Source organism: Gadus chalcogrammus, chromosome 11 (assembly GCF_026213295.1).
Source record: "Gadus chalcogrammus isolate NIFS_2021 chromosome 11, NIFS_Gcha_1.0, whole genome shotgun sequence".
Taxonomy (NCBI): Eukaryota; Metazoa; Chordata; class Actinopteri; order Gadiformes; family Gadidae; genus Gadus; species Gadus chalcogrammus.
In genome coordinates this window covers 2,840,315-2,866,737 of record NC_079422.1, presented here as the reverse complement: position 1 = coordinate 2,866,737, position 26,423 = coordinate 2,840,315, and the positions used below count along the sequence as shown (strand labels likewise).

At 45.6% G+C, this 26,423-nt stretch overlaps 2 protein-coding genes across 2 annotated transcripts; one reads left to right on the top strand and one right to left on the bottom strand.

The window, feature by feature from the left end:
- The first annotated feature begins 9,096 nt into the window (after positions 1-9,096).
- On the top strand, positions 9,097-11,571 carry LOC130391307 (zinc finger BED domain-containing protein 4-like). Its single transcript, XM_056601371.1, has 2 exons — positions 9,097-9,739; positions 10,015-11,571. The coding sequence occupies exons 1-2, from the start codon at positions 9,153-9,155 to the stop codon at positions 10,682-10,684; spliced, it is 1,257 nt and encodes a 418-aa protein (XP_056457346.1). The 5' UTR covers positions 9,097-9,152; the 3' UTR covers positions 10,685-11,571.
- A 12,637-nt stretch (positions 11,572-24,208) lies between these two features.
- On the bottom strand, positions 24,209-25,895 carry LOC130391308 (uncharacterized). The gene is made up of 2 exons (XM_056601372.1): positions 25,738-25,895; positions 24,209-25,409 (listed from the first exon to the last, which is right to left on the bottom strand). Exons 1-2 carry the CDS (start codon positions 25,882-25,884, stop codon positions 24,693-24,695), a joined length of 864 nt encoding a protein of 287 aa, XP_056457347.1. The 5' UTR covers positions 25,885-25,895; the 3' UTR covers positions 24,209-24,692.
- Between the last annotated feature and the right edge of the window lie 528 nt (positions 25,896-26,423).

The window sequence follows — 26,423 nt, the reverse complement described above, 5'->3', positions numbered from 1 at the left end:
CCCCACATGCATGGGCCGAGGGCCGTCAACATGACATCGTGGGCCGCCGGTCAGTTTTTTTTTTTTTTTTTTGAAAAAAAAAACAAAAAAACGGGGGAGGCCATCGGCCCTCGAGGGAACTCGGCCCACCGGGAAAATGCCCGGTATGCCAGATTGCCAGTCCAGCCCTGCCGGCAAGCGAGCGCAGAAAGCCGTTATTTCGGTCCCCGGTATCAACAACACCACCAACAAGTTCCCAACACGGACATCCACCCGGTTCTACAAACCCTCGCCGAGTTGGTGCAAAGCATTGGCGCCAGGATGGACGCCGTCGAAACGCCATGTGGAACTCCCGGACGGGTCCAGGCCCCCAACCCGCTGTCGTCGGTCGCCACGGCGCCTTTCTACTTCCAGCAACCATCAGGCTCGGCTTCCTCCGCCTTCACAGGCTACGCACCTTGCACGTGCCCTGCTACCATGGCTACTGCAGTCCCCGCGTTAGCCCCCGCAGCGTATTTTCTCTCACAGCTCTACCAGTCCAGCTTCAGGATGCGGCTCCCTCGGTTGGGTTAGGGGGTTTCTTCCAAGGGCAATGGTTTGCTGAGGGATGGCCAGTCGAAGCTGGTACGTTCGCCCTCGGGTCAGAGTCGTCTGCGCTGTTCGAGCTTTACCCTATCGCAGCAGCTAGCGTTCTGTGGGGCAAAGCATGGCGGCGTTAACGTATAACCATGTTTTGCGATAACAAAGCAGCGTCAAAACGGCTGGGAAGGTGGTCTTCCACAGCATACGGATTTTACATCCGGTTGAGTTCGTTGCACACGTCGGTATGGTACAACACAGAACTCTACGTTCGCAATCAAAGGTTCATAATTATCTTTATACCGTGCACTGTTTGGTTAACTCCTTGTGTCTGAGGTTTTTCCCTTCACTTTAACATGAATGAAGTTGATGGGTTTTAGGCACTGGTAACTGATTATTACTAAAAGGTTTTTATTGACGAAGGGCCTTTTAGATTGGTTCAGCTGCTGCTCACTAACTCTCACGTTCCTCTGCTCGCAATGCGATTCACATATCGTTCAATTTATTCAAAAGATCCAAAGACAAAGAACAGGTACATTATGGTATCATTTTATATGTTTATTTATAGTAGGGTGACCAGATTTGAGTTTGTGAAAAAGAGGACACTTCGTCGCGGGGGGGGGGGGCGAAAACATGGGTATTTTTTCTTTAGTTCGTCCGTGAACTTACATTTACGTTTAGGCATGGCTGCAGACAGTGGCGATCCTAGGTCCGGGCAAGATTGTTGACGGGGGGGGGGGGGGGGGGGGGGGGGGGGTTTGTATCGTGGGCCTACGGACTTCAGTGGGGGTTTCATTCCGTCTATACACGGCACCTTCTCAACGACCACATGAGATCGGTCGCCCAATGACAGACTCTCTCTACAGTCAGCTCGCGCAAGAAGGTGGAACGTAAGGGAGATACCATTTCCAGAACTTAGAAGGCCGTAATAACCATACACATATACAATGGTAATAACTAGTAGGTTATGTGAAAGACCCAGAAACACAAATATGCGACGAGGCAAAAAAAAAAAAAGATAATAATAACAATAATATATATATATTTTTTTTTTTGCGACGAGGCAAAATACCGGACGTTTTTGGAATCCCTGCCGGACGCATTTTTTAGGTCTCGAAAAGAGGACATGTCCGGGAAAAAGAGGACGTCTGGTCACCCTAATTTATAGTCTTATTGTTAATAGCTTCAGTCGCGTTGGTATTTAATTTTTCATTTGCTCGTTTAGCTACGTATGACAGTTAACAATGTTGGTGTAGGCCTATTACAATTATTTACGCGTGTAGGCCACTCCAACTCGCTCGATATTTCAAAAGATTAGTGTGCTCTCTCAGAGCTGGGAGATTTCATCCTTATTTTAACATATTACTCGAGACGGTGTTTTCTCACAGTTCTACGGGTTCATGCGTTCTCGGGTTCATGCGTTCATGCGTCCACGTCTCCTACTCAGACTTTTCCCCTACACGGGGTATTTAATTTTTCATTTGCTTGTTTAGCCATGTATGTCAGTTAACAATTTTGGTGTATTACAATTATTTATGTGTGTTGGCCACTCCAACTCGATATTTTGAATAGATTAGTGTGCTCTCTCTGGGAGTTTTCATCCTTATTTTAACATATTACTCGAGTCAGTGTTTCTCACAGCGTTCTACGGGTTCATGTGTTCTACGGCTTCATGTGTTCTACGGGTCATGCGTTTTACGGGTTTATGCGTTCTCGGGGTTTATGCGTTGGGTTTATGCGTACACGTCTCCTACTCAGACTTTTTCCCCTACACGGGGCCTGACTTTCGCTGATGTCACCTTCTCTGCAAGGCATTTTTTCATCTAAAAGCGATAGCCTAGGAGCAGCTGTTACTATTATCATTTCAAGAATCAACAACTCTCTGTCCTTACGCTTCCATGTTCCTTTATCTCAAGCTTCGGCAACGCACGTCCCCGAATCACCTGTTTATTTGCGGCCTGCCAATGACTAAAGGGTGGTTCAGAGTCAATCTCGCGACGGTGGTAGAAGGGTGCGGCCCACCATCTCCCCCCTACATTGGCCACTCCTTCCGGATTGGAGCGGCGACCACAGCCGCTGAACAAGGGTTGCCGGTCGCGTCTATCAAACGGCTGGGAAAGCGGTCTTCCACAGCTTACGAATCCTACATCCGGTCGAATTCATGGTTCTTCCTTCAAGCGCACACGATGCTCTAACGTCGGTTAAGGCAGGTTTATCACGTTTGCTACTACAGCTGTTTTTGGCGGCCTGTTTCCATTCTAGTTTTAGTCTTTGTGTCAAGGTGTCACTTTTGTTTTTATTAGTTTAGACACGTTCATACTCTTTCTAGTGATATGTGATATGTATTTTAAGGAGCTGCATTTCCCTCACATAGCCACAAGGGGAGCAAGACCTTATTGAAGGCTGCTCCACCACAGAAGGAGCCGAAGCCTTTACGTCACCCCGGCCACGCCCACTAGGCCACGCCCACTTGACGTCCTCTCTAGCGGGTGGTTTCGAACTCGAGAGGCCAGAGATCAATAGGTAGACGGCAGAGAGCCACCCCGGGCCTAAGTAGATCACGGTATTTTCCTCTCACACGCGTTAGATACAATTCCCTCCGTTAAGCTTCAGTTACCATACCGAAACATGCCGACTTTATAATAAATGAAGTCAGTTAAAAGCATCCCGGGATTGGACAACTTTCTTCAAGAATATGCAACATATTGAAATTCCGTTTAGGTATTATCAAAGATACAAGTGCGTAGATTTGTTAAATAAGGTAAACGGTCGAAAATTGATGTTGTTATGTCTTAAACAGTTGAAGTTCCGTTTGGACAAAACGTTATTACAGTTTATCGCCTAGTTTAGGTCAACGGAAATGAAGACATTTTAGCAGTCTTATTTTGTAAAACACTTTCAGTCTCGTTTGTATTCGCCAACAACATCGCACTACGCATTTAATTATAGTTATTGTCATATGACCAGCATTGTTTTCCTCACGCGATAAAGGTTTGTCGATGACGACATTTAGTCATAATTTTCGGTGTCAAAAGCAACACTATTTGCAACTACTGGTGGTGGTGGTTATCAGGTACTAAACTCATAAAGCAAAATTCGGCTATATAACTCAAGGTTAACCTGCAGCAACCCCGGCAAGTTCGACCACGTCGGTGGATCATCTAGAAAACACTCTTTGAGTTTGGTGTCACGTTGGTGGCATATCATGGAAAAAATAAAACTCAAGGTTCGCTGCGGCGACCCCGGTGAGTGCGTTGACCAAAGCGCAGCGGTAACAACTCGGGCACTCGTGACTATGACCACGTCGGCGGCACGTTATCTATTACTCATGGTTGACTGCAGTAACCCCGGTGGGTCAACGCACAACTGGGGCACAACTCAGGCACTAGTCGTGAGTTCGTTGCACACGTCTGTGCGGTACAACACAGAACTCTACGTCCTACATCCGGTCGAATTCAAGGTTCTTTCTTCAAGCGCACACGATGCTCTCTAACGTCGGTTAAGACAGGTTTTACACGTTTGCAACCATAGCTGTTTTTGGTAGCCTGTTTCCTTTCTAGTGTTGGTCTAGTCTTGTGTCTCGTTTTTCTCACGCGATAAAGGTTTGTTGATGACGACTTAGTCATAATTTTCATTGCCAAAAGCAACACTATTTGCAACTACCGGCGGTGGTGGTTATCAGGTACTAAATTCATAAAGCAAAATTCGGTTTCATAACTCAGGTTAACCTGCAGCAACCCCGGCGAGTGTGACCACGTCGGTGGATCATCTAGAAAACACTCTTGAGTTCGCTGTCACGTCAGTGGCGTACATAGGAAAATAAAACTCAAGGTTGCAGCGGCACGTTATCTAATACTCATGGTTTGACTGCAGTAACCCCGGTGAGTGCGTTGACCACGTCGGTGGTAACAACTCGGGCACTCGTGAGTATGACCACGTCGGTGGCACGTTATCTAATACTCATGGTTTGACTGCAGTAACCCCGGTGAGTGCGTTGCTCACGTCGGTGGGAACAACTCAAGCACTCGTGAGTTCGTTGCGCACGTCGGTGCGGTACAACTCAGAACTCTAGTTCGTTGCAGCAACCCCGGTGAGTGCGTTGCCCACGTCGGTGGGAACAACTCAAGCACTCGTGAGTTCGTTGCGCACGTCGGTGCGGTACAACACAGAACTCCACGTTCGCTGCAGCAACCCTGGTAGTGCGTTGACCACGTCGGTGGGCACAACTCGGGCACATGCAAATTTAATTACCACGTCGGTGGCATAATATCAAACACTCAAGTGCAGGGCACTCGGAGTTCATTGAACACGTCGGTGTTCAACACGGAAGTACACAATATTTGCTGCAGCAACACCGGTGAGTGCGTGACCACGTCGGTGGCACATCAAGGGCACTCGTGATTTCGTTGACCACGTCGGTGTTCAACATGGAAGTTCACAATACTTGCTGCAACAACACCGGTGAGTGCGTGACCACGTCGGTGGCACATCAAGGGCACTCGTGAGTTCGTTGACCACGTCGGTGGTTCAACGCGAAAGCACTCAGGTCACGCAGCGACCCCGGAGAGTGAATCGACCACGGCAGTTGGTACAGCACGAAAGCACTCGTGGTTCGCTGCGTAACAGCTGCAGAGTGCTCTAAATTTTAATTGATCTCGTTGAGGTATTTCATGTCAACTGCTTTTACGTGATTCATCGATCTCGCTGACGGTTTTAAGCTTATCGTTTTACGGTATGCATGATTGACTCTTAATATGTCGTATATTGGGTATGCCTTTTATCTTCCAGAAGCAGTATAGATCCTTGTCCACTTCTTCTACGCAGGTATGTATGGTCTCATTACCCCCTTTCGCTATTCTATTTTTGGGGTCGGCTCCGCCCCTGCCAGTCCCGGCAGGACATGCCGAGTTATCACCTATTTCCGGCGTAGGCCTACGTCCTCTCTTTTGGGGAAGGCTCCGCCCCTGCTAGTCCTGGCAGGATACGCCGAGTCCGCACGTCACCCTGGATCAGTGACGGGGCTCATGCCAAAGATTTACCATGCAAAATATTCCCATGTCGTTATTTAAATAAATCCTGTTCATACTTATCAGTGATCGAGTCTTTATGGGAGAAATGTTAAGCTTGCTGGTAGTTCTACCAGGAGGACTCAAATCACGCGCGGCTGGCCACCAATCACCAGCTACCAATCACCTGCCTACACCTGCTCTATAAAGAGTAGTCTAACATATGTCTTTGCTGCTCAGGTCTTCGTTCGACGCACCTCCATCCACCCCACCACCACCAGGTCGGCCTCAGTCTACTTGTCCAGGGGAAGGCTCCGCCCCTGCTAGTCCTGGCAGGATACGCCGAGTCCGCACGTCACCCTGGATCAGTGACGGGGCTCATGCCAAAGATTTACCATGCAAAATATTCCCATGTCGTTATTTAAATAAATCCTGTTCATACTTATCAGTGATCGAGTCTTTATGGGAGAACTATGGACGTTTTTATTAGACTTTATTATTTGTAACCCACAGAAGGTAACTCACATTAAGTTGATCCCGATCGACAAACACGTTTACTTGTGCTTTGTGAAATTATATCCACATAAATCTTTCATGATTCTCAAGTACTGATCAATTTCAGGATTGAATAGGTTTTTTTAGTTGCTTGAATTAGTTTCTGGAGTTTTGACAAATGTCCCACTTTAATCTACAATATGTCCCACTTTTATAAGCAAGATTTGTGGATCTATGCATTCACAAATGCATATTTCTAGCTTGCATTTTTTGCAAAAAAAAAAACTGTTCCAATTTTCTCAATATTTATTTTCAACATTCTCAAAGTGCATAAACAGAACATAAATAAATTCCTCTGAAAAAAAAAAAAATTAATTAATTTAGAAAACAACTGTTCCAACCTTCACAGTATTTATTATTACATAACAGTTCCTCAACCGACATTTATTATTATGATTAAATTTGTATTGCAATGTAAACAATCTCAAAGTGCATGAACAGTAATTATAAACATAAATTCCTCTGGAAAAAAATGTAATTTTAATTGTACCTTTTTTACCCAGGGAAGTAAGAACAAGTCTCTTTTTTAAGTGAACATTGAACAGTTCTTCAGAACATAGGACTCCCTTGTCTACTTTTTGCAGCCAGAGACCTGACAGCGCTCCTCCACACCCTCCTCTTTCAATTTTTTTTGCACAAGTGCAACAAGTCCATTCTTCCTCCCTGTCATTGAAGGCGCTCCGTCTGTAGTTATCCCAGCCAACCTTTTCCATGACAGACCAGCATCCGAGAGGGCATCACACAGCTGGCGGAATATCTCCTGCGCAGTGGTTTGGCCACACATAGGGATAACCCTGAGTAATTCCTCCGTTACATGAAACTTATCATCAACACCACGGACGTATATTGCCAGTTGGGCAGTGTCAGTGGTGTCTGTGCTCTCATCCAGGGCCACTGAGTACGCACGGAAGTATTTTGACTTTGTCACGTAGTTGACCATAAATGATACCTGACAGCTCGGTAACACGCTCTGCCACTGTGTTAGGTGACAAGCTGATGCTGGCAAACTGAGCTCTCTTTTCGGGGCAGACAATACTCGCAGCCTGCAACATACACTCCTTAATAAACTCGCCTTCTGTAAAAGGCTTTCCTGCCTTAGCGATCATTTCGCTCAGTGTAAAGCTGGCCTTTACTACTTTATCAGCCTCGTCGGTTGGTTTCCTAAAGAGAGTTTGTTGCCAGGTGAAACATTTCTTTAGGTCTGTGACTCGCTTCTCCCTCTCATCTCCCCGGTATTTCGCATACTCCTCGGCATGCCTCGTTGAGTAATGGCGTCTGATGTTGTATTCTTTGACAACGGCAACTTTTTCAGCACATACAAGGCAGGTAGGGGTTCCCCTGTGCTCAACAAAAAAATATTCTAACTCCCACCTTTCATGAAATTGTCTGTGGACATCGTCAACCTTTCTTTTCCCACTGGGTTTTGAGAGGGACATGATGTGACGCTACGCTTCCACTTGGTGTCACTCCGTTGCTTGCTGCGTTTCCTAGCAACCTGGCTGGCTGCCTGCTATGGTAGCCCATGCGGGCCAGAGCGCGTTTGGTAAAGACACGCGGGCCACATTAACATTACATACTGACGACCACTCGAGGGCCACAAAATGTCGGCCGGCGGGCCTTGACTCTGAGACCTCTGCTTTAAATGTTGATTAACCCGTTTATTGCAACAGCAATCCCTTCTGCAGAGCCATTGTTTGGACTTTTTTCTACACAAAAGGCAAATTATAAAGTACCCTTCACTTTACCAAAGCCAAACTAAAAATGCAATTAAACCAAAGACATCTCAAGTTTCCCAATGGATTCCAATTAGTGATGTGTCGGTCGCGAACGATCCGGCTCAAAGAGCCGGCTCTTTGACGCGAACGATTGGAACCGGCTCTACGATGTGAGCCGTTTTAAGATCCTATTTGGGAGCCGTTTTTTTTTTCAGTTTTTCGCTCTCTCCGCCTCCCTGTCGCTGTGCTTGTGCTCTGCTTTTCGTTTTTTTTCTCCTGCGGTGCCTTGCTGTCTCTCCCCCTGCCCTCCCCCTCCCCCTCTCACTCTCACTCTCTCTCTCCCGCCCCTCCCCCTCTCACTCTCTCTCCTTGCGCGTTCTGCCTGACGGTAAAGCAGAGGTTTTTTTTTTCCTCCGTCGGTGCCTTAATGTCTCCACTGCCCTCGTGTCAAGCGTGTGCTCCACACATCTGACCAATCACACGCAGCTTTCAATTAATAATGTGCCGGGAAAACACTGAAAAAAAAGTTTCTCTCCACTTTTTTTTTGGAAACCGCAGGCAATTGGCCAAGCTGAATAGCGTTCGTGGGCAGGTGTCAATGCACAGTCACGCACGCAGCAGTCAAGAAGCACACACGGCATAAAGAAGGGGAGTCAGTGTGACAATTGAATAGGCCTGTGTGATAATGAGTGGTGACAGAAAACGGAGCAAAATCTGGACTCATTTTAATGCTACGTCAGACTCCACCAGGGCAGAGTGTAGACTCTGCAAAACCAGAATATCGTATCGTGCAGGCTCCACTAACAACCTGCACAGACACATGCGGACATCGCATGCAGCGGTGTTGCTGGAGGAGTCGAGGACAGTAAATGAACCACAACCGTCTGCCAGCGCAAGTGCAACAGCTGCAGCTTCCTCAGGTGCCAGAACAACTGCTCCCTCAGCAACAGCAACAACTGCCTCCATTTTTACACCCCAGCCTGCAACCCACCCTCCTGCACCCACAACCCAGAGCTCTATGAAGCAGTTCCTCCAGAAATCCTTAACTCCAGCAAGACAGACAGCAATAGACGAGGAGTTCGCCAAGATGGTGGCCAGAGATTACCAACCCTTTTCCATTGTTGAGGATGTTGGATTTAGGAATTTTTGCCAAGCCCTCAATCCTATGTATGCCCTCCCCAGCCGAAAAACCCTCACACAGAAATTCATCCCAGGCCTATATGATGCTGCCCGGGCCTCCCTGCAAGAGAGGGTGAAGACAGCCTCAGCTGTATGCCTGACAACTGACTGCTGGACATCCCGCGCCACCACGTCATTCATGGCCGTCACCTGCCATTTCATAGAAAATTACAGTATGGCATCATGTCTACTGGACTGCTTTGAATTTAGTGACAGGCACACATCAGAAAACCTGGCTGAAGAGCTCCACCGAGTGGCAAGAGAGTGGGGGATGGAGAACAAAGTTGTGTGTTGTGTCACAGATAATGCAGCCAATATAATAAAAGCCATTCAGCTGCTGAAATGGACACACCATCCATGCCTGGCTCACACCATAAATCTGTTTGTGAGAAATGCTCTGAGGGCTATAAAGCCCACTGTGGATAAAGTAAAGGCCATAGTGGAATTTTTCCACAGAAGCACAGTAGCCACCCAAAAACTGAAATCCACCCAACGGCAGATGTCTATGGCAGAGCTGAAGCTCAAACAGGAGTGTGTCACCCGGTGGAATTCGGCATTCCATATGATCCAGCGAATCCTGGAATCTAAGGATGCGGTTATCGCAACATTGGCGGTCATCAACGCTACTGTGGCTCCTCTCAGCCAAGAGGAGTGGGAGGCTCTGCAAGAGGCCTGCAGCGTCCTGGAGCCCTTTGACCAGGTCACAGTGGAGATCAGCGCAGAGAGGTACAGTGTTCAAACATCAACTCATTGAACTTTACTATAATATTACTATGACCTATTCAACTTTATTAGGATGTTATTATCATTGTAATTTTTTATTTGTTAAATATTTTTTTTGACAAACAGGTTTAGAAGTGGCTGAAAATAATAATATTAAATAAAAAATATTAGTAGCCTATGTCAAGCAATTTAGAAGTGAAGCTTAAAATAATATTGCTAAATAGCCTAAATGAATAAATATTATATAAAATATAATATTTTGATGCTTCTTTTTTCAGGTATGTTACTGCCTCCAAAATGCTCATACTGTGCAGGGGTCTTCAGAGGGTGACAACAGAGCACCAGGGCAGAGTCACCACAGCGTGCGTGAAGGATCTGGTGAATTCCCTCTCTTCAAGCATGGACAAAAAATTCCACCGGATGGAATACAATGCAGTTCTGTCCGAAACCACCATCCTCGACCCCCGCTTCAAAAAGGCGGCCTTTAGTGACAACAGAGCAGTCGACGAAGCCCTCCAAAGAATTACCACAGCAGCATCCAGGCATAGGCAGTCATCTCACCTGCAAGGGGGTCATGGAGGAGAGGAGGGAGCAGCAGCACATGAGCCGGAGGAGCCCCAAGCATCGGCTGTTTGGAGGTTTTTTGAGGAGCGGGCAAGCGGAGACACTGCAACCAGGAATCCTACAGCTGATGCTATTCTGGAGGTGAGGTCCTACCTTGAGGAGCCTCTTTTCCAGCGCAGTGCCGACCCACTGAGTTGGTGGGAGACAAAGGCACTGATCTATCCACAGCTCTCTTACGTGATGGCACGTAGACTGTGCATAGTGGCAACATCCGTCCCATCAGAGAGGATCTTCTCCAAAACTGGACAGATCATAACTGAGAGAAGGAACAGGATCAGCCCTGCCAAGCTTAGACACCTGGTGTTTCTCAACGCCAATCTGTAAGTCTTTGAGTGATACAGTGAGTTCCTTATCTCTATAGTGGTTCAAAACTTGTGTTGTTCACATGTGTTTTATACTTTAATTTAATAGCACTATAGGTCTAAATAATACTTGAAATTATGCCTTTTTGGCATGAAGCTGCTTTGATACTTTTCTCATACTGTGATGGGTATCTGTGTTTAATACAGTGAGTGAGTGGTTCAAAACTTGTGTTTTGTTTTGTCATAGTGTTATACTTAAATTTAAAAGCACTTTATTTGATATTTGTATTGTGGCTTTTCTGTTATGAAGCTGCTTTGATTGCCTACTTTTTTGTATTGTGGTGGGTGTTTGTATTTATATTTAACTGTTACATTTTTTCAAGTAATTTTTTTTGGAAGTGGTGCTATTTTGTAATAAAGGTTTTATTCATAAAGCATTGTTATGCTGCATTTTTACTCTTAAGTGCTTAACAATGTCAATAATGAAACAAAATGTTATAAAATTAGGTTTAAGCTATTAATTAATTAATAATGTAAAACATGTGTATGGGGAGCCGAAAGAGCCGGCTCTCCACAGTAAGAAGAGCCATTAGAGCCGCATCTCGCAAAGGAGCCGAAAATCCCATCACTAATTCCAATTGGTATTTGGAAGTGTATCCTACTTGCTCTACAACAGTGAAAATCCGGTAAAGAACTGAGTGGCCAGTGGAGCTCTAGTTTGGGTGATTGGTTGATTTTACGGACGGATAAATGGCTGGACGGACAGGCGGATAAAAACAATAAAATAATAATAACCCGCCAAAGTCTATGTGGCAAAAGCTGCATAGCTTGGTGGCTGGCATAAGCCATTAGGAGGCCCTAAAGGAAGTGATGCAATAGGTGCCTGAGTCGAGGACATTTACAAGTGATCTATAGACCTGGGGTCTCTTTTATATCAAAGGGGGTCTCAAAGGACGCATACGCATCAACTTGTGGCTCCAGCCCTACAGGAAATGACTCAGCAAGTGCGCTATCGTTGCACCTCACCCAGCGGCTCACTTGCAAGATTTTGGCCTGAAGTTCTTCCCAGACCTACACCCTAGCCATCCAACATGCATATCTGAGAATCAGGCCTCTCTTTAATAATGACAAAAAGTTAGGAGAGAAATGCACATTCACTTTTTGTTGTCTCATAAGCGGCGTGGTGCCGGCTCCTTTTGACCTTTTGACCCCAGACTTCAAAAACTTGGCCACAGGCCAGCTGTGTCTACACATCTTAAAGCCCATGGTGCAGGTTAACCGGAAGTTTCGATTAATGGGTACATAAAGCACTCAGAATATGTATATAAAGTTAGAAATGTCTCGAAAAATGGTGTTGAAGTCCAGTTTTTGGTTAGTAACGGTTATTTTTTACGCAATTCGGCGATGACGTCACATGAGGTAGACGCATACTAGTACTAGCACTATGGCGTCTGACGGGGATGAGACAGTGATTATGTCGTTGGCTCAGATAAGTACCCTAAACTTAGTCAGAAGATCTAGAAATAGAAGGCATATTATGCCTTCTATTTCTTCTAAATATGGGCTAGCTTGACAGTCCCACCTGTGAACCCCTAGTGTTTATTTCTAAGCTTTTACCTCTTTCTCCGGTGAAAATGTTGTTTGCAAACGTAGCCGACGCCGAGTTGGCTGGTCATGTCTTCAGTGTGATTATTTTTCATAGTGCTAACTAGTTTTCCTCGTGATTGATAGTAGTAAGCGTGTCTGTGTCGCTGTGTTTGGCAGGTGTCTGTGTGGGCGGTGTCGTCCCATGGAAACTGTGGTGGAGAGCTTGTGTTGTAGGGAGGTGAGCGCGTTTTGGTCACTGGTCGAGGAGCTCACCCCGCGGCCAGCAGATGTAACATGCCTAACGCAGCATCCTGGATTTGAGGCATGCTGCCTGAATCCGTTTGTGCTAAAAATAGCATACTCACACTTCAGGCAGGATCATGGTCACCCTTCAAGCCAGCACGCACGAGTATGTTCATGGTTTATGTTTACTTAACAAATCTTTTTACACTGAGTCCTTTGAACCAACAGTTATAGGTGACAGGAGATGTGTTGCATACACAATAAACATGCATAAGAAACCGGCTTAAAATGACGTTTCCAACCTATCATACTTACAGAGAGTTTTAAACTTAAGAATCTTTCCTACTTATCCCTAGGCCATACCGGTACACTGCGTACAGGTAGGCTATACGCTGGGCTTATGGCGTTTTAGGGAGGAGTATAAGGAAGCCTCTACCCTCTTGTGTGGTTTCAACCATCAGACAGCAATTCCAGAATGGTGACCAGAGCTATCAGGGCTTTCAATGGCCTTGTTTGGATGAAAATGAATAAAAATAATTGTTATGCTTATTCTGTTGTGATCATTCAATTGCCCTTAAAATGTTATAAAGTACACAGAAAACATGAATTTTGGATTAAAAAAAACAGTTTATTGGCATTGCTTGTAATGGTTACTGAACAAAGACACAGGTTGGAATTAAATCTGTTGCGTTAGACATTATTCACAGGAGAAAAACACACACGACCGCCATCGTCTCTTTGGTCGGGGAACTACCACGGACCGTTTATTCTGCGCATGATCACATGACATTAAACAGTGCACGCAGGCACGCATGCTCATATAATGAAGTCTCTTTGTAGGCTACTTAAACATGGCTTTGCACCTGCATTTATATTCACTAATATACTTAACACTCCCACTCAATGACATGTTTATAGCTCTCTCTAATAGTAAACAAAACTTTCTATTTTTTTTTTTACAGAACACCAGAATATAATAATCTATAATAAACATTTGGCTCATTGACAGTGTTAATAACAAAATAAAAAACTTTGCATCTGTCAGTACCCATCACTCTCCAAACAAATACCTCTTGAACTTCTCAAGCTTAGCCTTCACCACTGGTTTGGTAAGGACATCAGCTACCATGTCTGCAGTAGGGCAGTATTCTATAGCTATTTTCCCTTCTGTGTGTGCAGACCTTATAAAGTGATACTTTATATCTACATGTTTGCTTCTCTGTCGACATACTGGGTTCTTTGATAAAGCTATCGCCCCCTGGTTGTCCTCGTATACCTTCACTGGTACATGCTGGTTGCTGCTGTCTATTCCTGCTAGTAGTTGTACAAGGTACATACTCTCCTGAGTAGTGGCTGATAGTGCCATATACTCAGCTTCGCAAGTTGACAGTGCCACTGTAGGCTGTTTCCTACTTTTCCAAGATATAGCTGGACCATTTTCAGTTAAGCTGAAGCAGTATCCAGTTGTGCTTCTCCTGTCATTTTGATCGGCTGCCCAATCAGCATCACTATATCCCTCAAGTTGTAGGTTTTCATCACTTTTCTTGAAGTGTAGTTCTTGGTCTATAGTACCTTTTAAGTACCTGAGTAGGTGTTTTGAAGTAGCCCAATGTTGTTGTTTTGGTTCCGCTAGGTATTGTGATAATTTACTCACAACCCAGCTCAGGTCAGGTCTAGTACATGTCATAATGTATATCAGGCTACCTACTATCTCTCTATAGCCTGTTGAGTCTATAACTTCACCCTCAGTGTCAAAATGCAGCTTCTGCTCACATGGGGTTGATCTTGGTTTGCATTCAGACATTCCAAACCTTATCAACATCCTCTCTATGTGTCTCTTTTGAGTCATTTTGATCTCTCCTTCACTCTGTTTAAAATCGATACCCAGGAAGTGTTTAAGTGGACCCATATCCTTCATCTTAAACCTTCTCTTCAACATCTCTTTTACATCATTGAGTGAGGTGTTGTTACTTGCCGCTATGAGTAAGTCATCTACCCATACTAGCAGAATCACTTTCTCTTTCTCAGATTCTCTGCTGTAAACACAATGGTCAGCCCCATTTTGCACAAAACCATTCCCTGTAAGATGATCATGTAGTAACATGTTCCAGTTACGCCCGGACTGTTTCAACCCGTACAGTGACTTGTTGAGTTTACATACCAAGTGTTCTCCTGTTTTTGACTTGATTTCAAAACCTTCTGGTTGTTCCATGTATACCTCACAGTCCATCGGAGCATGGAGGTAAGCAGTCTTCACAACCATTTGATGTAGGATGAGATCTTCTTTTACAGCCACCTGCATCAAAGCTCGGACAGAGGTCATGTTGGCTGTTGGTGAAAAAGTGTCATTATAGTCAATCCCTTCCACTTGGCCATAACCCTTTGCGACATATCGGGCTTTGCACGTTTCAGATCCATCTGAACTCTCTTTTACTGCATATACCCAGCGACCTCCCACTGCTCGCTTGCCCCGTGGCAGTGGGGTCAGAGTAAAAGTCTCATTCTCTGTTAAAGAGGTCATCTCCTCTTCCATTGCGTCAGCCCACATTTTTGACTTCTTAGAGTCCATAGCCTCTCTAAGTGTTTTAGGTACACCATAAGTCACTCTGTAGAAATAATCAACATTTTCATCATCATCATTGTTACACTCAGCTTTACACTGGTACTCCTTTAAGTGGTCTGGAGCCTTCCTTTGCCTGGTAGGATACCTGCTTTCTTCCTGTTCTATCTGAGTATTACCTGTCCGAGTGGGACTTGTCTCAGCAGTCTCAACACTGGGTTCTTTACACCCCTTAGGTTGTTCCTGACCCTGGTTGGCTATCTTTGGTGGTGTATCTCCATAACACTCAATGTTGTCCCCCATGTCATGATCTGTCTGAGTCTGGCTATCTGCGTTACCTTTGTTGATGAATTTTACCAGCCTATGTTTAAGGACTTTTCCTGTCTCAGGATAGTAGATATTATATGATGGGCTATATTTATCATAGCCTACAAAGATTCCCTTTGCACACCTAGAATCCAGCTTCTTCTTATCCTGCTTGTATGTGTAGCATTCAGAGCTAAATATTTTCATGTTAGAAAGGTTAGGTGTTTTTCCTGTGAAAACACGGTAAGGTGTCTGCTCTAGTCGGTTACTGTAACACCTGTTACGGATCTGAGCTGCTGTCTGTACAGCATATGTCCATAATTGCTTTGGGAGGTTACTCTCCAATAGCATGCATCGTGACATCTCAAATAGGGTTCTCCAACCCCTCTCTGCAGTTCCGTTCTGAGGATGTGAGTAGGGTGCACTAGTCTCGTGCCTTATCCCTTTACTCCTAAGTAAAGATTGGAACTCCTGCCCGGTAAACTCTGTACCGTTATCAGATCTTATGCACTTTACTTTTCCATATGGAGCTACATCTGCTATGAATTTTTCAGTAGCTTTTGTCGTGTCACTCTTTACTTTGATAAAGTATGGAAAAATCATCCCACTGTGATCATCAGTAAATGCTATAGCATATCTGTACCCATCTTTATCTGCTCGTTCTATTGGACCGCATAGGTCTGTATGTACTAATTCTAGTACAGTTGTAGCTTTTGCGTCTGCCTGTCTGTTTCTGTTTTGTGTAAATTTGCCCTGTGTGCATATTTCACAATTTGTATTGGACTTGTCATGTTTCTCTTTTATCACCATCCCTTCTACCACCTTTTCTAATTTTGAAACATCATCAAAATTACAATGACCAAGTATCTTATGCCACGTTTGAATGTCATAACACCCCTTCACTTCATCACTGTTTTCATCTTCTACTGTGCTAAGGTAATACAGCCTACCACACACATCCATTTTGAACTTGGTACCGTCTTTGTGGATCAGCCAGTCATCATTGTTCTTGAAACGAAACTCGGCTCCGTTGGCTGTCGCCGCTTTGACTGAAAAGATGTTCTGAGGAAAAGATGGGATGTAGAGTGCTTGCTTGAGCCTCGTCTTCACCCGTCGTCCCTCGCTGTCCAGTAGGTAGACTTCGGCGTCTCCCCTCATCTTCGCCATCCCGCTCACCTTGGTTCCATCGGCAAGCTCGATCGTGTGGCCTTCGGGTCGGAAGCTCTCATCAATTGTCATGAACTTGTTGGGGTCGTTGATCATGTGTGTTGTGGCGCCGCAGTCGACCATGAGGCCCTTCTTGTTTCCTCGTTGTGTCGGACAGTCAGTTATTTTAAAGAAACAGAACGATGTTGGCTCTGCCTCCGTTTCTCCATCAGCTTTCTTTACATACTCATGGTCTCGTCCACGGCCGCGCCCTCTGCCTCGCTGTGGTGTGTCCCATTTTCGTTCTTCCCTTCTTGCTTGGAATCCGTCATGACATGTCCTTGCCATGTGTCCCTTTTTACCACATGTGTAACACTCGACATCAGCCAGGTTCATTTTCTTTCCTCTTCCTCTTCCACGTGGCCATGTTGCGCCGCTAGTCTTCATCACGTTGTCTTCTTCTACATTTCCGTCACTCTGCCCATATTTTTCAGTGCTCTCATAACTTCTGAGTTTTGTTTTAAACTCGCTGAACGTTACAATGTAATTTGTCTGGGTGATGTGCACGACGAATGGCTTGTATGTATCAGGTAGGCCCTTTACTACCATTGCTATCTGAAACCCATCACTAATATTCTCGTCTGCTCTTCTTAATGACGTGAATATAGTTTCTGCTCGAATTATCTAAACCATCTTTGGCCTGCATTACTGGGCCCATAACCTGTTGCGTTAGACATTATTCACAGGAGAAAAACACACACGACCGCCATCGTCTCTTTGGTCGGGGAACTACCACGGACCGTTTATTCTGCGCATGATCACATGACATTAAACAGTGCACGCAGGCACGCATGCTCATATAATGAAGTCTCTTTGTAGGCTACTTAAACATGGCTTTGCATCTGCATTTATATTCACTTATATACTGCACAGACCTAGATATGTAAGAAAAGAAAAGAAAACCGAGTAATCAACAGTATATCAGGATTCAATATAGAGTAAGTACTGTACATTACTGGTCAAAGGTTTCATATTTTCAATGAAACACACATGACCAATACAGTATAACACTCAAATATGATGGCATCACAAACCAGCAGACTAAAGCCAGCCTGGTACATACATTGTAAATTAACTGGCAAGACAGTCAGAGCTATCAGATTGTAATTAGATATTCTGATTATGCAACTACAACAACAAAATATTAGGGGGAGGGGGGCGGTGTCATTCAAACTAACAAAGCATTGAGCATTCAATATGGTCTATGTTGGTTTTAGATTATCTCACTTGTGGTGGGGGTCACGCGTGTAAGGTGGCTCCTCATCAAACAATTCCTCCTCATCCATCGGCTCTTTGGGCACCCACGACAAGTCACTGATGACAGTGGCATTATCATCATCATCGTCAACTGTCTGTTCAGGACTAGTGAGGGGAGTGGAGGTTTGTGGGCTGAATGAAGTCTGTGTGCCCACGCTTGGTTACCATGGCGCTGTGTCGAGCGGCAGCCAGCAATAGTTGCTCTCTCTCTTTTCTTCACTTTTAGCTATTTGTTTCATATTTATTGTTTTCTATCACCGTTTTTTTTTTCTTCAGTAAGTTGTACTAACCTTAGCCAACTATGTTTGGGAACTTTTTTTCGTGTTTTTTGTCCGTGTGTCTCAATCTTTGGACAATTTTTCCCGACCGCGTCTCCGTTGGGGCGCAACAATGCGGCGTATCTATTGTTTACACCCGAGATCAACAACCATCGGCGCTGATGCGGGAGAGACCTGAAATCCCCAGAGTACTGAGGAGGAAGTTCAGGGGATGTAAGGCTGGACGTAAACATTGAGAAAAGAAGCGGAGATATACACCATCTCTCCCTTCCATCACCATGGGGAATCTGAGGTCGTTGGCTACGAGCTGGCAGGCGTGGTGAGGACTCAGCGGGTGTATCGTGAGAGCAGTGTGCTGTGTTTCACGGAGACGTGGCTCCATGAGGACATTCCGGACGTTAATGTTACTGTGGACGGCTTTCAGACTGTTCGGGCGGACAGGAATCACAGAGAGAGTGGCAAGAGGAAAGGTGGCGGACTTGCTATTCTTATTAACAACAAGTGGTGTCATCCTGGTCACGTCACGGTGAAGGAGAGAGTGTGCAGCCCGGACATTGAACTGCTTGCCGTGAGTCTGCGGCCATTTTATCTGCCGAGGGAGTTCTCACATGTGATATTCCTGGTTGTTTACATTCCTCCGACTGCAAACGCGGTGGACGCGAGTGACGTCATCCACACCGTCGTCGCGGGACTTCAGTCACGGCACCCTGACGCATTCATCGCGATATCTGGGGACTTCAATCACATCACTCTGGCTGCAACACTGCCCACTTTCAAGCAGTTTGTTGACTGTACTACCAGGGAAAACAAGACACTTGACCTGCTGTACACAAATGTTAAGGATGTTTACAGCTCCACTGCCCTTCCTCCTCTTGGAAAATCAGACCACAACCTCATCCACCTGCAGCCCCTGTATAAGCCCCAAGTCCAGCGGCTACCTGTGACCACCAGGACTGTGAGGAGATGGTCACAGGAGACCGATGAAGCTTTGCAGGGCTGCTGTGAACTAACAGACTGGGAGTTGCTCTGTGATTCACATGGAGAGGACCTTGATGATCTCACGGACTGCATAACTGGGTACATCAACTTCTGTGTGGACAGTGTTGTTCCTACAGTGACTGTACGCTGTTTCCCCAATAACAAGCCGTGGGTCACCAGAGACATCAAGGTCCTGCTGAATGAGAAGAAGAGGGCCTTCAGAGATAGGGACAGGGAGCAGATGAGGCGGGTACAGAGGAAGCTTAAGGAGAAGCTCCAACAGGGTAAGGACAGCTACAGGATGAAGTTGGAGCGCAAACTCCAGCAGAACAACCTGAAGGACGTGTGGAGCGGTATGAGGAGCATCACTGGCTACAAACCATCGGGCAGCCAAACGATAGGAGGTGGTACTGAACGAGCCAACGAGTTGAACCTGTTTTTCAATAGGTTTGATGAGAGGGCTCCGGACTACCCCTCCCCCAGCTCCTCTACAACCATCCACCTCCAAACCTCCAGCCCTGCTGCCCACCCTCCATTCCTTCCTGACTACACCCTACCTGTTCTCTCCCCCCCCCATCACCTCCCCCCACACCCTTCAACACACACGGCAGACAGACCTTCACTGCAGAGTAGGTGAGGAAGGAGCTGTGCAGACTCCGCCCAGGCAAGGCAGCAGGACCCGACGGTGTCAGCCCAAGGGTCCTCAAAACATGTGCAACCCAGCTGAGTGGAGTTCTGCAGCACATCTTCAACCTGAGCCTGAGTCTGAAGAGGGTCCCTGTACTGTGGAAGACATCCTGCCTGGTACCTGTACCGAAGAAGGCGCGTCCCAGCATCCTCAACGACTACAGACCGGTGGCACTGACGTCTCACCTGATGAAGTCACTGGAGAGGCTGGTCCTGTCACTTCTTCGGCCCTTGGCCAGCTCATCATTGGACCCTCTTCAGTTTGCTTACCAGCCGAGACTAGGTGTGGAGGACGCCATCATCTTCCTGCTCCACCGTGCCTGCGCCCACCTGGACAGTCCGGGAAGCACTGTGAGAATCCTGTTCTTGGACTTCTCCAGTGCGTTCAACACCATCCGGCCTGCTCTGCTGGGGAGTAAGCTGACGGCGATGCAGGTGGACCCTCCCCTGGTTTCCTGGATTACAGACTATTTGACAGGTCGACTGCAGTATGTCAGACTGCAGGACGGTGTGTCTGATACTGTGGTCAGCAGCACTGGGGCTCCTCAGGGAACTGTTCTTTCCCCCTTTCTGTTCTCCCTGTACACCTCAGACTTTCAGTTCCTCTCTGAGTCCTGCCACCTGCAGAAGTTTGCGGACGACTCTGCAATTGTTGGCTGTGTTAGTGAGGGGAAGGAGGAGGAGTACAGGAGCATTGTGGACTCCTTTATCGAGTGGTGTGCAACTAACCATCTGCTTATCAACCCCACCAAGACTAAGGAGCTGGTGGTGGATTTCCGCAGGAGGAAATCTGCCCCTACACCCATCTCCATCAACGGTGTGACTGTGGATGTTGTCCAGGATTACAAATACCTTGGAGTATACCTGGATAACAAACTGGACTGGGCCAAGAACACCGAGGCTGTTTACAAGAAGGGCCAGAGTCGACTCTATTTCTTGAGGAAGCTCCGGTCCTTCAAAGTATGTAACATCATGCTGAGGATGTTCTACCAGTCGATGATAGCCAGTGCCATCTTTTTTGCAGTTGTGTGCTGCTGGGGCAGCAGGCTGAGGGCAGCAGATGCCAGGAAGATCAGTAGGATCATCAGGAAGGCTGGCTCCATCCTGGGGGTCCAGCTGGACTCTTTGGTGGTGGTGTCTGAGAGGAGGATGCTGTGTATACTGCACAATATCCTGGACAACAATGCTCACCCTCTCCACCAGGTGCTGACCTCGAGCAGAAGCACCTTCAGCAACAGACTCATCCTCCCCCGGTGTAACACAGAACGCCAGAGGAAGTCTTTTCTTCCTGTGGCCATCAGACTGTTTAATGCATCTACCTCCGGCTGCAGAAGGGCCCGTGGAGACACTATGCCCTGAGACCAATGTCACTTTATTTATTTATTTAATTATTTTTACCCAATTTATTTATTTAATCACTTTAGTTAATTTATGCTGCCAACAATTGCTGCTATAATATTAATTTATCACTTTACCACTTTTACCACTAATACCACTTTTATCTAATCGCTCCTTTTCACTTATTTAGTTTGTACTTATTTTATTTCCATCTATTTTATCTATTTTGACTCTAACCCTGTATTACTTTCCCACCTTTGTATTGTAACTGTTGCACAATAATTTCCCCCGGGATAAATAAAGCATCTTGAATCTTGAATTGAATCTAACCATCTTGGGCTTCAGGTTAACCTGCACAGCTGTGGCAGAGGCAGTAAACATACCCAAACATATGACAATCATGGCAAATCGAAGCGGCTATGTTTTGGTGTAGGCTATGTATTCATTTCATCAATGTGTATGGAAATGTCCTGCTTGCAATGTTTTAGACATAATATCTACCCCTTAAAATACCAAAGATTTACCGTGAGACCATCGGGGGGGCTTCAAATAACATTGTGTCCCAGCGTCAGAAGTGGAGGAGGAGGGCGAGGGCTGATCCCCAGTATCGACACTCTCCACAGTGTCTACACTGTCCACGGTCTCCTGCTGTGAGGCGTCTGTCAACATCTTGCGAAAACAAATATAAAATAGCATATTAGTATAAAGTATAGTATATATAAGTATATAAAAAAGAAATGCAAGGGTGTAGTGGTGAAATAAGAGGTGGGTAAACTATGAATACTTAGATCCGTGATTCGCAACCAAGGGTAGTGCATTTAGGTTGAATCTCATTCCTTTGCTCCAAAGAAAATCTCAGCCCTAGCCCTCGCTGTTGCGCGTGCACGCGCCGTGGAGCAACGTCCCAATACCACTTTAAGGTAGCTTGAGGGGTAAGGGGGAGGGCTAACATCCCCTCAAAATTGAGATTTTCGATGGGCACCCTCAAAGCGCTTCAGTTCTGACTTGCTCCCACAATACCTTGCGAGAAAACGGAAAATCAAGAAATATCCTAGACAAGATGGAGGGCGAAAAGATGCGACAGGATTGGAAAAACACAAATTTAAGTATTTTCTCTGTAATTAACTATTAATACGCGGGCGGCCCACGGTCGGGGAGCTGCCGGGCTCATGTCGTATGATATCCAGATCTTCCATGTTCTAGTGACTCCAGGTTAAAAATAAGCTTTATACTAATATATTATATTAGTAATATTATATAAGTAATGTTATATTTATCCCCTGCCAAGTAATGCAGTCATTCGTTTTAAAAATGCTTAGAGAATGGTGGATCAATGTGAGTTCAATGTGAGAATGTGTTCCTTTTATAAACCGGTGTTAACCGGTATTAACCATTTGAGAAACATTCTCGGCGAGATGGCAGCATGCGGGAAGTCACCGAGCCACAAATGTAAGTAATTCCTTCGTTAATAAAGATAATACAATTCTGATAACCATTGCATTATCGAAATGTAGTTTCAAAGCATTAATACATTCGTTATAACCAGATACATAACCACCGCGGGTTGAATTGTCATGCACTAATCGCTAGTTAGCGAATTAGCTCGCGATCTCCGCAACATGGATAGTTCCATGTCAACACTTGCCCTATTTTCATGTCCCATTTCGCCCATTTGATTGCATGTTTAGCGTGATCTGGATATCATACGATCCATTTATCGTTCCAGGGTCTCCTCAGGAAGTGAGGACAGTGATAGCGTTCAGGACCACCAACGACGCCAAGTTTCTCCGGTCCAAAAGTGCGTCGAAAGCACTTTGGGAGTGAGTAAAGTTGCTTTACCGCATAAAAACAGTCAGTGTTTTTTTAGGCTTTTTCATTAATTAATATCACTAACCCTTAATTTTTTTTTATGACACAGGCAATTGGTAAAATAACTGGGTTTGGAGGGATGTGTAACCCCACAGCAGGCCTCAAAGAAGTGGGAGAACCTGAAGAAACGCTACAAGGTAATTGTCTAATTGTTTTGAGGAGATGCATAAGTTAATTTGACCATGATCTAAACCTTTTTTTCCAATCACAATTAACTGGAGGTGGTTTATCTTTGTTGCAGGACCTGAAGAATCCCAAAACGGGATCCGAGACAGAAGAGGGAGAGGTGACTGCTGCCTCATGGCAGTTTTATGACGATATGCATGAGGTGTTGGGGTCCAGGCCATCCATAGACCCTGTGGTGATAGTGGCCTCATTCAGTGAGGATCCCACAACACTGGTGAGTTATCATATTAGCTACACTCACATTTGCCAAGTAATGCTAAATGAAGCATGAAATTGTATGATAATGGATATCATGGGAGAAAATTATTATTACTAAGTGTATGCTAAGTAAATGTGGAACGGTAGTGGGAAACACAAGAGGTGTCCGGTATCAAGGCCCTTTGGTTCTTTGCACACAACTCAGGTTTTGTTACTTTATACAACTGGTAATTTCAAACCTAGTCCTTCTCGACCGCTCATATTGGAATGTGGGTTTTTATCCACACCAATACATGGTTAATCAATGTATTTTTTGGCTGTACTATATTGTGTACATAGCTATTATATATTGTACATAACATATGGCCATATCACCCAGTTCTGGCAAATAATTCCTAATTCCTTCTTATTCGTTTTCTTTCAGGACATCGTTGAGTACACTGCCACCAGCCCCCCTACCTCTCCCTCATGCTCCTCCACCACAGGCACCTCTTCTACCACCCCAGACACCTCTTTCACTACCGCAGCATACCCCCCAAGCCCCGAAACCCAGGTGAAAAGGCGCCGTATGAATCCCCTCATGGAGTTCTTTCTAGAGGAGAGTGCCAGGGAGCAGAGGAGGCATGAGGAGAGCGAGGCAAAGTTGGCGGAGCGCCACAAAGAAACCGAGGCCAAAACAGACCGCTTCCTCGCACTTTTTGAAAGAATGGTAGAGAAGATGTGATTCTCCACCATTCTCTAAAAAAGCTGAGTGTGTGTGTGTGTGTATTTTTAGATGCGTGTGTGTGTATTTTTAGATGCGTGTGTGTGTATTTTTAGGCGTGTGTGTATATTTCTAGATGCGTGTTTCTTATTTAAATAAAGTGTTTCTTCTAAAGTGTTCTTGTTCTTAACCGATTATTATCTAATACCACCTTTAACATGTAGCTAAGTGACATTCAAAATAAGGTATATGACGAGGGACAAATAGTATTAAAAAAATCCTTTATTTAAACATGTCAAATATACATACCATTTCAGGTTAAACATTTAGGTCTTGCTCGTTGCCCGAGACAATGGCAGCCAGTTTGTCTCTTGTTACATTACCAGGGGTCTGGTTATCTGCTAGGGGACCACGGGGAGGTTGGGGGTCAAGCATATCTAGTTCCGCATCTGCATCTGGCTCTAGCATGTCGCCATTTTCAAGGCACACATTGTGGAGAAAGGCACAGGACGCAATAACAAGAGGGGCAAAAGACAGGCGAACCTCCAGGGCACGGAAAAGGGTCGACCTCCATCGGGTCTTAATCATTCCGAACGCCCGTTCAATGATGCTGCGCCCCCTTGAATGGTAGTAGTTAAAACGCCCCTGTACCTCCACGAATGGGCTCTTTGTACAGGGTTATTAGGCAGATGGGCGTATTTAAACAGGGATAACCACCATCACCCAGAAGAATGTAACCAGGGGGAGGGTACCGTTTTGACGTGTAAAAACTGCTGTTTTTCATTATTCTTGTGTCATAAACTGACCCCGGGTAGCCAACAAATATATCAAGAAATCGACCATCAGAATTACAAATGGCCTGCATATTTAACGAAAAGAACCCTTTGTAATTCAAATAGTCGATTCTGTGCAGTAGAGGGGGTTTGATCCTGATGTGGCAGCCATCTATTGCACCCACAACATTGCCGAAGGCTGGGCTCCCTGAAATCTGGGCAAATCCTTTCCCAATTGCCTGAAGCTCTCCTGCGTGTGGGAAACAGATGGCTCGCTTCAGGTTGACCCATATGCTGTGTGCCACTCTGTGGACGATCCGATGGATTGTGGATCTTGGCACATTGAACACGCTGGATACAACCCGATACGAAAGTCCATGAGCCAGCCAGTACACATAGATGAGGACTTCGAGGTCCTGACCCCAACCATGGTCCTGGTCCCTCCGTAGAAGCCTCTGCAGACCATGCATGGCTCGTCTGCTGAGGCGGAAGTCCCGCTTCAGCTCAAGCTCGACGTTGAACCACAACCGCAGTATGGGCACGTTAGGATTCAGCTTGCAGTACTGCGGACCCTCGGTCTGGAAAATGAAATAAGTTCACATAATTTACTCTGAAAATGAGTTTTTACAACTTGCAACTGCGGGGAAAACAATTCCAGATATACATGGCGTTTCCATCCCCATCCCCAAACGATCCAAATAGTTTGGAGATCGTTAGGGGGGGGGTGAACCACAAACGCATTAGTAATTACATACAATGCATGTGTCGCTATTCAGACAGTCTTTTTTTCTTTAAAATTGCATGATGTATTACAATGGGGTTGAGCCAAGAAATTTACGTCAGTATTTAGCATGTTGTGGCTAGGATAACTACAACTAAACTTGTTGCACAGTCTGTTCTACATACCTCAAACCGATCCACAAGCATTCCCATGCGTCGAAGACATCCTTGGTAAACTCTCCTTCTTCTTCTTGGATTGCTCCGATTGGCGTTCAAACTCAGAAAGATGTTTAACACCCAAGCTAGAGAAAACACTGCAGCTGAAGAAGGCATTGTGAAATGAACCGGCGTAATACTCGTCGCGTCTGTATATCCACGCGGTCGACGACGAATGATGACGTCACACGGTGGGGTTTGATGACGTCACACGGTAGGGTTTGATGACGTCACAGGGTAGGGTTGTCCCATTTGGTAGGGGATCGGTTAGGGGTAGCAATGAGGGGTAGCAATGAGGGTTAGGGTTGAGACAGAGCAAAGAAATGGGATTGGGCCTTACTGTATTGGGAGGTGGCTAAACTCTGTTTAGTGTGGATAAACTCTGTTTCTGAAATTTCAGAGGTGGGTAAACTGCGTTTACTTGCGTTTACTGGCGCTTTTCGCTCAGCCCCACATGCCTGAATTATTAGCCAATGGTTCCCCCATTGCTAGGCAGAAAAGTATATAATTTCGCCAATCAGCGTCGTCGAATTGTATGGCTTTGGGGCGCTCAAGATATAGCCCCAAGCGCAGTGCACCGTCCACTGCGCGTAACCGCGCGTTTGCCATTACCTCAGAGATCAGCAAGATGGCGACTTTGAGTACTGCTTCCACTG